Genomic DNA, 12,394 nt, shown 5'->3' on the forward strand with positions numbered 1-12,394 from the left:
TCCCGCTTTCCTCGTTTAAACGTACGGCGGTGTGACGAATCATTTGTTTTTGCTGGCCGCGAATTCAGCGTTAGTATGAAACGCGGGTGATCGCGGTCAACCGACATTTCGGCGTGTTGTTTGATCGACGAACCGTTTACGGCGTCATTAGCGCATTGTTGATACAACGATGCGCCGCACCGCTAATCAGCGACATCGTGCTACATGAAACTATGTATCTTTTCCGTTCACTTGCAATTAGATCATCAACGATACAAATTGCGTGCGTTCACATTGAAATATGCAATAATCATATTATTAAAATGTTCTCAACGTCGCCTGAGTCGCTTCTTTCACATTTCGACTGAAAGTGTCCGGTAGGAATAATACAATCGCGCGAACATATTTAAATGAGAGGAAAGAAGTCGTTCCAAGCCAAGATTTTAAGAGCGTCATAAAAGAAAATATTCTTTTTAATAATAACGTTGCGAAAGACGTTCCTCGCAGCGTCCATAAACTAATAAAATGTAATTTTTTTTTTTTATAACATTGTTAAGATACTTATTGTTTGTAACGTCCCAAAGTAATGATATAATGTACATGTACGATGACACGGCATACACAACGTTACTTTATATTTTCTGAGTTTTAAATCCGGATTTTAACTAATCCGGATAATAGCATATTGTATTATAAAATTCTAGAAATAAGGGGCATATTTTGCGTTATTATTATAAAAACTGTAATGTCCCTTGAAGCTTTTTACTTAAATAATACATTAGTATATTATATTCTTACATTAATAACATATGTTATTTTCAACACCGCGGATTTACGTTATTATATTTTTTCATGCTTATACATAAAATAACGAGTTAATAAAAAACACCCTTTTCTTTTTGTCTTTTTTTGTCTTTTCTAAGATTAAATATTTCGTACCGTTACTTTCATTTTTAAGAATTTATTATCGAAGGAAATTCTCACGAACAAAGTTCAACGTAGGTACTTCCCGTACCAATGTAATGCGAATATATCGTATGTAATTCATGAGCGTATATTATTCACGATATAATTATCGAATATTGCATTGCTATGCGCAACGCACGCAAATAACGCGTAAAAGTAGATTGTACCTATTAATTTGCCTTTAATCCGCGGAGAAAGAGCAAATTTCATTAAAAAAAAAGGGGGGGATGTTTCACTCACAAGAACACAAAGTGTTATTATATTTTATAGTATCCGCTACACTGTTTCTAAACAATACTGTTAAACAGTAATTAATAATAATAAAGTTTTCCATCTAATTATTATTATTATTATTTTTTTTTTTTTTACATAGCAACTCTTCTTCATGTTGCATAAAAAAATAGAATCAGGCTGTAACAGCTTTCACGTTCAATATATATTTTATATTAAATAATTTAAATGTTTATATTGCTAATTGCTTTATCATTTACTTGTTTATTCGTAATTATATAATTATTTTAAAAAGTCTGACACATATCGGTTTGAATTAATGATTTTGCACGCAAATAACAATAGTCCGTACCGAATCGACTAAGAATAAATAGAATATTGTTAAAACAATCAGATACTACGGTAATTACCAATTGGAAGTTTTATGCTCGAAATATTCACGTGTACATGTTCACCTGCGCATTTAACGCATTTGACGTATTCGCAGCTACACGGTTTCTAAATATAGACCGCGAAACCACAAAACGCAATTACAGGGTGATGATCCTAAAATGAGCATAATTGCGATAGTTAGAAATCGCGGAAACAGTTAATTACCGAAACCAAAAATGGTTAAAGAAAATTTTTTAATACCTAACGATAATTTAATGTTTCTTGAACAAAACACGGAGATACTAAAAGCGTTAATTATGAATAACAAAATCGGAAAATTTTAATGATTTATAAAATACAAATATAATACGTAAAACTTACCCGATTATTATAATTAAGTTAATAATTATTACGGAGTAGAAAATAACAGGATTTCTTTAGCCGGCAAATAAATCATTTAATATAATAGTATTTTAGTTAATCAAAATTAAGTAAGTTTCTTGGACTTGAATTAATATCGCCAAATACGTCGCGGTAATAATGAAATTTAGCTTAGTTGGTCAAGAGAAAAGAAAGAAAAGTCCAAACGAGGCGGCCTAATTAAGCCGAGGCACGAGCTTGAACCCCACTAGCATTATGCATTCAAGTCTCAATATAATACTTTAATTACCTGGCAGCGATGTCGTTATTGCCGCGTATAATCCCGGCGTCCTCGCTGAAAATGAAAATCCTCCTGGGTCCGTGGTACCACTTGATGCTGTGCAGACCCTCGCATTGCGGTGATTTCAGGACACAGGGCAGTAAAATCTCCGTACCGAGTTCGGCGTGCTTCTCGCTGCTCAGCCACGGCTCGCCGCTCCCTGGGAACAAACATACATTAGCGGCGATTCGTGTGAAATTGAGTCCGTAATTGGGATTCTAAATATCGATTGCGCCCGACAAAACATAATCGGCGGGGCAGAAATTGTTTTATCGCGCGATTTTCCAGCGCGTAGCGATCGCGTTAGCGAGCTTATGCATATCCTATGTCCCCGCGCGCCGTAAATATGAAGATTTTATGCTCGATGGGAAATACTCGCGAGTTGTTGCAGCGATATTTCCCATTACTCGCTTGCATATAAATGCGATTTACGTTTTATTATTATCCCGGCGGAAATTATTGTAGGTATCCTTTACGCTGGCAAAGGGATCGCGTTAACTAGCAGAATAATATCGATGTCGCGGAGTGAGGAGTCGTACCGAGAAGGAATTGGATTTCTGCATCGTACGGCGCGGTAAACATTGCGTACAGAAGAAGTAATGGGGATTTGCCGTAGCGAAGCGCGTTACGATTTCTTCTCGTCTCGTCGCGCGTGTGAAAAAGTTACCTCCAGGCTTGGACGTCACGGGATAACTCTTCATTCGCTCACTTCGCTTCGAAGCGTTCCCTCGAAGAGAAAAATTTATCTCGGCCTTTTCGCACTCTGCGCAAAGATCATAAATAATGGGTTGCTTTTCTTTCTCGCGAAATTCATCCACGGCGCTCCATCCCGGGACTTTAGCTTCGCAAGCGGCCGCGATTAACATTGTCGAGATACTGAACTGAGTTTTTAAAAGCGTCGCGGAGGTGAGGGGAAAAGACTTCTACATTAACGACATTACACGATTCTCGTAATCACGAGCTTTTTTATTATTATTATTATCTTTCGCGACGTAAAAAAAAAAGAAGCAACCGCGGGATAAAAAAAGAAATAAGCTTTATTTCTTGCTATTATTCTTGACAAATTGATTGCGCCAGTCAATCATTTGCGATCGTAATTATAAGATATGATACGAGAAGTGCAGTTATTGACTTATTTATTATATTTATTAACATGTACAAAGCATTTTAAAATTTATTATTTGTAATTTACGATTTAATATCTTTTACACTATTGCATTAATTCCGCGAGTTTAACCTGCAAAAGTTTAAATGACAAGAAAAAAAAAAAAAAATATATATATATGAAATAAAATAAAATAAAAGGAATAGTAACCGAGATATATTTATGATAGCTTTTCGTACCAACTGTCACTTGCGAAATTGAGAGAACATATGGCGCATGAACATTCGAATACGGAAGGATTACGATTTATGGGTTTTGCACGAATATCTACAAACATTGATTTATTCGCCGAATATGGATGTCCATCACCGCGATTGAATTTCTGGCCTTAGCGCAGTTTAAGTGATTTCGATTTTACGCCCTGGGGTGGCTCCGCTGAGATTCGTCGAAAAAGAAAAATCGATTAGGAAATTCGCGCGCAGATTAATCCAGCGTGTTGTCGTTTATATTCCGTCATTATCACGCCGTGGCAATTCCCGCGTAACTTTTTGCATCGGCATCTCACGGAGGTGGCTGTGCAAATTTATGAATATTACATAAAGAGATTGATTGCGTATGCGTGAAGTTGTCCTCGTGGATATTACGAAATTATTGGGTTAGTTAAAGGCGAAAGGTAAAGTAATAAAACTTAAGTACGTGTGCCTTCAGCGCGCCGCTGAAAACTTTAAATTAGACGTTAATTTGACGAAGTCAAATAATTTTGTTAAAGATAATATCCACCGCGGGAGTAATAAATATTTTAACGAATCGCAAATCGAGCGTCAATTTTCGCAAGCCATTTGTCTGGAAATTTAAATGATAACTAAATATTATATCAATTAACCCGCCGGAAAATATTGGACTTTATGATTTTGAAAACATTTTTTTTAATACTATTTTTTTTTTTCTTTCCACAAAGAGACGGCGATATTGTGTCACATTTAACGAGCGTCGCGAAAACTGCTTCAAGTATTATGTGGAAGCGCTGTTTGCGTTTGTGAGCATCCGTTGCATTTAACGCCGCTAATTAGTAGCGCTCGCAGTTAAATTTTGCTGCGTATGCATAAAGTTTTTATGAGCGCAGAAACGGGCTGTAACAATGATAATTATTGCACTTGGTGGCACTTATAGCCCCCCACGTCGGTTTTCGTCGGCTAGAAACTTCTTGCGGGGAAGGAGGCCACGCAAGTACGACAGTCCAAAATACCATATGTGTAGTTAGTCGTCTTTCAAGCTCGTAATAATAATTCGACAATTATACGCGTAATTTGCAACGTAGCGTATTACCATAAATTAAAATACTTCAATCATGTTAATGCATTCGAATACATGCTCGAAAAAATAAATTTAAAATAAAAAAAAAATAAAATAAAATAAAATAAAATAAAAAGAAATTAATGTAGGGTCGTACGACGTGAAATAAAATTTTTGTCTCCTACGTTTTAAGGAACCCTTCCCTTAAGAGGGATATAAAATAATTATTATTAGGCAATATAGTATCGATCATCGCAGCGTCTTAACGCATCAGCAATCACGATTAAAGCCGTTAATACAATGCTTCCTGACTGACGTCATTATCCATTCAAAACCACTCGATTGGAATTGCTATTGTATCTTGACGGTTTAGCTATCCCCGTGCAATTATGGTTGCAACCAATATATGTCAAAGGATGCGCGGCAAGACCGAGGCGATTACCATAATTTTTTTTTTTTTTGGCGTAAATTGACGGCCGGCTCGTATTTTACCCGGACGGCGTGTACAGCTAAGAAGGCGTGATCGGCGAGTTTACAGTTAAAGGTCCGTGAAATTAGTAGCACTTCGAGATGTCGACGTGACTCCGGAGACATTAAAATGTAAAGTAAGCACTATGCTTTGGAACGAGCGCCGTTGCGGAAGAGCACGTGCAGATAACGACGTTCTATCGCGGAGGTAGAAAAAGTTATCGACCTCGGGATGCTCCGACGCGTGCTTAACCCATTTCGAAATTATACAAATTGCAGCCTGCATTAGCATGGAACCCGGTCTGAGAGACAGAGTAGGCCGAGACGGGCGGACGGGAATTAACCGTGAGGGAGATTTAGTGCCGAGACAAACAAAACGATACGCGTGTAAATATCGGAAGCGGAAAATTTATGACGCGCGAGGCTGTGTGTCGCAATTAAAATATGCATATATAGGGCCGCACACTGAAACGATACGTAATAATCTCCACGGTCTTGATTTAATTTGCTTTATATATATATATATATATATTTTTTTTTTTTTTATTTAAAAATTACTCTCGCTTATTCTACGAGAATTAGACTTTGCAGCGGATAAAATCGCACGTCCACTTAGTTTGTTGCGGTAAGCCGCAAATGTACGTAAGCATACAATAGCACTTGATGTATATACGAAGTGCTATTGTAACAGTTCTGAGGATTACCGGGATTAACATTCAGAAACCTTCTTGAATTCTATGAGCTGGAATGGCAAGACGAAAGTTTTGATTCGAAACGTGATGGAGGTGAATCTTTTTCGCGATATAATACTTCGAGAGGGAGAAAGAGGGAGAAAAAGTTCAAGTGGTTGTCAGAACGAAAGTTTCTTTTACTTATTTCCTAAGTACGAGATGTATATTTGAAACGGTAATTGATTGAATCGGTCTTGATTTCTTAATTATTATTCATCGACTAGTTCATTTATTAATATCTGGACGTTCGATAGGACTTAGACCTAGTGCTGCCTTTTTTTTTATATTTTTTTTTTTATTATTGATTATTTCACGCATGGTCAAGGGTGTAACTTTAAAGTGACTTTATATCGCGTGCATATGCTACCACCTTTCGCTATAACTTTTTTTTTTCTTTTTTCGCATAAAAAGGCTAATGAGACACCCTTTGACTGTGATGCCGTAGGCTTTTCCCCTCCCCTTGTCTTTAATCATTGAACTTTTGTGAAGGCACATAAGAGTCTATTATTGTGTTATATATATTAAGTAGCTGTCACACGTGCGTATACGATGGAGTGGCGTCAGAAATTAAGTGGCTGCGCATACTTTTGCAAAAAGAGTTTATTGGTGTCATAATGGAAATTAATGGTAAAATTGCTGTTCAAAGGGGCGACATTATGGTCTATTCTGAAATAAATTGGCTTGCATTCTCTGTGAAAGGTGGCGACATAAAAGCTTTATTAATACAGATATTTCTATGTGGCGGTGAGATAAAATTGCGAAACCCGTGATAGACGTTAAAGAAAAAAGAAAAAAAAAAAAAAGAGAATGAATAAAAGTTTGCTGTTTACAATGCTGTTTATAATCAATGCACTTTTGTCAAATATATATATGTACGACCATGTTCTGCATTTTGCATTATACAATTTAGAACAAAATACTGTACAAGGGTTTTTTTTTTTTTTTAATAATTTCTTTTTTGACGCCACGACATTCTTTAAATTCTTTATATTTTTATACGTTAATAGTTAAGATAAAACATTTTTATTCTGGTAGAGAAAGGTACAGCTCAAAGCTCTTAAAATAACAATTTCGGCATAAATCGAAATTGAACATTTAAATTTGATGACGCGTGAATATTTCGTTTTGTTTTGCCATCACAGTGCATTATGGTTTTAGAGTAGATTGTTCCACTTGTGATGAAATTAACACACCCAATAATATGTAATAGAATTAAAATTGCTGACGTGATCAATTTAATCGCATTTATGATCATAAAGTGAGACAGCTATTAAATAGCGTTTCACATTTATATGAATATTAATTTATAGTAGATAATGCGTACGATAATTGCCGTATAAATGTATGGTATATTAACTTATATTAACACTTACAAACGTTAATCTTTGTTACAGAATTGTTTATTAAAGTACGTAATATTAAAATACCCTTTAGCTTTTGCTCTTTTTTTTTTTTTTAATTCGTTTTTCTTCTCCTATCCGTGTAAAACAAAGACAATAATAATTTTAATATATTATTACATAAAAATTATATTTTATAATTTTAACAATATTTTCTGCAGCGCGTTAACATTGCCAATTATTCTTAACTGCATCTTTATAACCGTTGGTGATAACGTGAGTTGTTCAAGAAACGCGGAAATGTAGGCGGAAACGTTAGAAGTTCCTGTTTATCGCGCCTTGTAATTGAGACCATTTAACAAAGCGACGCAATTATAGTTTGTCAGAATAACCTATTTTTTTTTTTTTCTTTAGTCATTTTTACTGTAAGCAAAAAGTAATCTAACTCTTATCAAGAAACATAAATGTTTCGTATCAATTATTTATGCATCTTCTTAATTACCTGTCAACTATAAAACTGTACTTGTAGTTATGTTTTTAACGCACGTTATACGCTCGTTATTCTTTTTATTATGATTCAGATTTTTCTTACGTTTCATATCGTCTTGTTTTTTTTTTTTTTTTTTTTTTTTCCGTGTCAAGACTTTTATTACGTTGTTTTTCATATCTTCGCGAAAGATATTGTTCCCAAAAGACCGCCGTGTGTTACGAAAAGTTGCACCGTGTTCGATTATCGATTTGCGAGGACATCAGTTCCCCGCCATTTTAAAAGTAAAGGCTTAACGCATACTAGCCCACGTGTCTCAAACAATGGCACGTTATATGTATACGCTCGAACTGAAAGTCCCTTAAGCTTAGACTTAAGCTCCAGCGGAAAATCCGGTTTTCAGAGACCCGATCAGTGGCTTAGACGATGTTCCTTTCTTTACCAGAACGGGTTAGATATGACAAAAGAGATAAGACTTTAAGAGCGATATACTTTTTATAATAATTCCCATATATTTTAATGCTACATAAAAAAAAATATATATATATATTTATATATAGTATAATTGCACGACGCGTACGTAGTTAGAATATATAAAAAGCACCTCTTTAAATATCCAGTACAGAACATTGAACACGGATATAATTTAATCGTGAATGAAGTATAGTATTGTAAAACGTGACGTAATGCTGAATGAATGCTTATAAAATAAATTCTGTACTAGCGATGACAGCATACGACATTTCTCTTTAAATGGATCGCACGTGTGGTGCCTTCTGTAAATATCGCCTTTGCAGAACGTGACACAGAGCGTGAATTATTAATTCAACGACCCAGTTTTAAGTCGCGAATGCCGGCTCATTTTACGTTTAATTTGCATCGTTCATAAGTGGCACGCCTTTACGGCAAGGGCTGCAGTTCGTAGAGCATTCTCGCTGCTAGGGTTTCCCCCAGTGACATTGCAATGTCCATATCAATCCTTTGAAGACTTCTGAGATAACGTGCTCGAACTATAAGTCGTAATGCCTCGCACCTCGATCGATTCCCTTGGTGTATGTCGGTTGGTGAATTCGTAATCTTTTCCTGTTGCAACTTTTATGAGAGCGATACAGTTATTTCCAACTGACTAAAACGTTAAAATTTTGACAAGAATCTGGAAGATACATATCGCAGAAGAAAATTTTCCAATTATATGAATAATGCGTTAACCTCTTTTTGATTTAAATTTTAAGCAGCAGATTATAATGTCAAAATAAATTATATGTGTAATAAGAGCTCATGTACTAAATTTATATTTAATCTGATTTTTAAAGTAACCAAATGTTACGGAATGCGCGGTATTAAATATATTAATTTTTTTAGGGCACTTAAAGTAAACTGAACGAGAAAACAAATTAGGAGTTTTTTTTTTTTTTTTTTTTTTTTGTAAGATAGAATTAAAAATTTAACGGCATTTATTTTGCTTTCTGACTGTTTCACTTAAAAAAAAAGTTAAAAAAAAAATGTTGATTGTTGTTTTCGCTTACGGGCGATTAAATATTGGAAATATCAATCAAATTATTATCGAGATAACGCAAGTTGCGTTTCAAGTATTTACGCCAATCTAGATTCTGCCACGTGACAATTAGCATTTCCAGATTTTATAAAATATTGGTCTTGTCAAAATATTCACCGACGCGAATTGACGTGTGTTCACGGGTGGCACTTGTACAACATGGTATATTCGCTCGAACCGTGCGCCCGTACCGTATTCACATCGATACATATGCATCGCCATAAATCGATTTCAGTATACGTATAGAACCGTCGATTACGTATGGCTATTAAAATTGGTTCTATTTATTACTCTTCGATCACTGAAACGTCCGACACATGGCGCACCACTTTCAGAAATAAAGTTCATCAATTAATTAACACTGTTTCACGACCAAGCATTTCGCCGATGCCTTTACCCATTGCAACTTTAATTTTTACCGTACCTTGCATATCGAAAAACTTATAACGAACGATAGCCGAACGGGAATATTTGAGCGGTAGCTTTTTTTAGACCTTCAAACTAAGACTCGAATACTTTCTAATTTCGAGCGTTTCGGCCGAAAATTTGGGTGGAGAAAAAAAATAAGGGAGGGAAAAAAAAAAAAAATATACGTTGTATTCCGAAGAAAGGCAAACTTTGTTCCGTCTTTCTGCTAATTATATGCATCTCGGAAAGTTTACGAAGGTGCACCGTTGTATAAAGAAAGCGGACCGTTCTGAGGAACATGCGCGTAAACAACTGGCTTGTAGTGCTGAAGTCGAAGGAACTTTTGCCGACGGAAAGTCCCAGGCAGTGTAATATATGCCCTCGGAATTAATTAAGATTTGAAGATAGCCGGGACTTGGATTCTTAACTAAGAAAAAGTTTATGAACATGGTTTGAAAAATTATTTTCGAAAAAAAGAAAGAAAAACTCTCTTGAGGCAGAGACATATATACCTTTAAGCTAATGAGATACCAGCCGATACCGTGAGTTTTCATTGAGAAAAGAAAAACGGTGTTCGTTATTTCGAACTAGGATTAAAGTTTTATTTTTAACTCGTTTCGTTAATGTTAAATATTAAATTTTACAATAATTACAAAAAAAAAAGGAAAGTAAATTTATAACTGCTAGATATATATTTTTTTTACTTCGCAAATATGTGCAATAACTTACTGATTATAGTGTTATTTGTGCAATAAAGTGCTCATTTAAGTTTACTCCTTTTTCGAGTTAGCGCATCTACGTGACACTCCGAGGGTGGATTAAGATCGCTTTAAACGCGGAATTACATCTTGTAGTGGGGCAAGAGAAGTCAAAACTTTATTTAGAGAGTAAAATTAGCATTTCAACAAACGAAATTGCAGGGCTAAATAACATAACGTCGTCATCTTAAATGTAAAACGTTACACTATGAAAAATTGAAGCGGCACGTCGCAAGTTGCGTTCTTACAAAATATCAGACAGTTTATTATTTTTTAATTGCGAATTTAACAAAAGGTGAAAAAAATAAAAATTTTATATTGAATATTTATTTGTTTAATAAATTGCGGTATGTATTTTTACGATATATATTTCAATTTAATAAAGAGTGTTTAAACAGTAAACGTTACTCGGTAATCGATACTGTCCACAGTAGGTGATTCTGTCGGTGCAATATTGACCTTTTCTACTTGCCGCTTCAATTTCTCCTCTTAAGAACCAACCGCACGAGCGGAAATGCGTGAGTTGCATTCGCATCGGGGCTTGAGGGATTCAACTCGAAGATATATAGCGGGTGGACTTATGCAGATATCTCTGACGAGCGTATCAAGTAGATATTTTAGCGCCTTCGGGCTTGCGGAGCAATGCCTTTCGTAGCGTACGACTTTCAACCATCCAATACCACGCCGGCTTTCGTGTTCTTGCAGTCAAGCCATGAGTGAAGAACGGCTTTACTCGAGTGATCGGATTAACTTACGATAGAATATAGGTATTACGGTACTATATTTAAATGCACGTTGCAAAAAAAAGAAAATAGATTAACAAAAGGAAAAGCTTTTCGACTGTATTACCGCCTCCCCCTCTCCCCCCTCCCTCCCAAATATACTCGCGTTAACGAATAATTATTTAATGCATAATTGGCTAAAAGCCCGGCTAAAAAGCGAACGTAGAAAGAGCTTATCAGATCTTAACGCTGAGGAGGAATAAAAGAAATAGCGCGGCGCGGCAAATTTGTATTTATTTTTTTTTTTTTTTTTTTCTTTGCACAAAATTCGTTATACCTGCATATTTGAACTTATCGTCAACTGTAATAAGGAGATTACGATCTCAATTCGGTTTTCTTTATTAAAAGTCATGCGGATGAAAAGTACTCGGATTATACCGGATCATAACTTTACCAGAGCTCATATTAATTATGCAAATGACGTTCCATTAAGGGCGTGACAATTCACTAAGCGTTCTCGCTGTTTCGTCGTGCCTGATATTACGATTTTCATATCTCGGGGAAACCCATTTCCCTCGCTATTACGGTTGCCGAGAGGTGCACCCCGGCGCAGCTGCCGAAGGCTTTTGCATTGTACTTTCTCTCGCATTTTCGACTTTCAAATACGTGTTCGTATCCAGCTACGTAAGCTGCCGGGACAACGTTTCATCCTTGAAATAGCCGCGAGAAAGCAAATCCACGTTGACGTCGCCCGATCGAATTGCATTCCTGTCTTGGAATTCCGTTTGTATGGTGTTTCAGGACTCGGCGAATATTCGGAGCGTTCATATTTTTATCTTCCATTCCCTTGCTTTTATCGTTACCCGAACACTTATGCTTGTCAAAACGGCGTGCGCGTGTATGCGTGTATGGTTCTAAAAGTAATGCCTCATCAAAATTCAATTTTAACGCTTCGTTCGTGTCAATACTGCTTATTTTATACGTATCGATACGTTACCTACACGATCATAATGTAAAGTAAAAATAAACGTGTTTGTTAGCCATATTTAAACCGAGGAAAAAAAAAAAAAAAGGTCGTCTCCCTATATCAACGTCATAATTGACTTCGCTATTCGCCGTGCAGCGAACTCTTGTCAGCGATATTAGTTTCGCGAGTAATTTTCATGTAAATTATGTATTTAAACATTGTCGAAAATTATGCGAACGATGTATTAAGTTCGCCGTCTGAAATGTCGTTTTATGTATAGCTCTCGCACCTCGTTCCTTTGTCCTTCGGCCG

At 35.9% G+C, this 12,394-nt stretch overlaps 1 protein-coding gene across 7 annotated transcripts in view; it reads right to left on the reverse strand.

Annotated features, from left to right (window-relative positions):
- The window catches only part of Nrm (neuromusculin), a 122,043-nt gene that overhangs the window by 52,976 nt on the left and 56,673 nt on the right, over positions 1-12,394 (reverse strand). For all 7 annotated transcript variants that reach the window (XM_070671054.1, XM_070671056.1, XM_070671059.1 and 4 more), the window contains exon 2: positions 2,219-2,408. In XM_070671054.1, the coding sequence (XP_070527155.1) occupies positions 2,219-2,408 (190 nt within the window). The remainder of the gene's footprint in view (positions 1-2,218; positions 2,409-12,394) is intronic.

The sequence above is a fragment of the Cardiocondyla obscurior genome, linkage group LG22 (genome assembly GCF_019399895.1).
Source record: "Cardiocondyla obscurior isolate alpha-2009 linkage group LG22, Cobs3.1, whole genome shotgun sequence".
In the NCBI taxonomy this organism is placed as follows: domain Eukaryota; kingdom Metazoa; phylum Arthropoda; class Insecta; order Hymenoptera; family Formicidae; genus Cardiocondyla; species Cardiocondyla obscurior.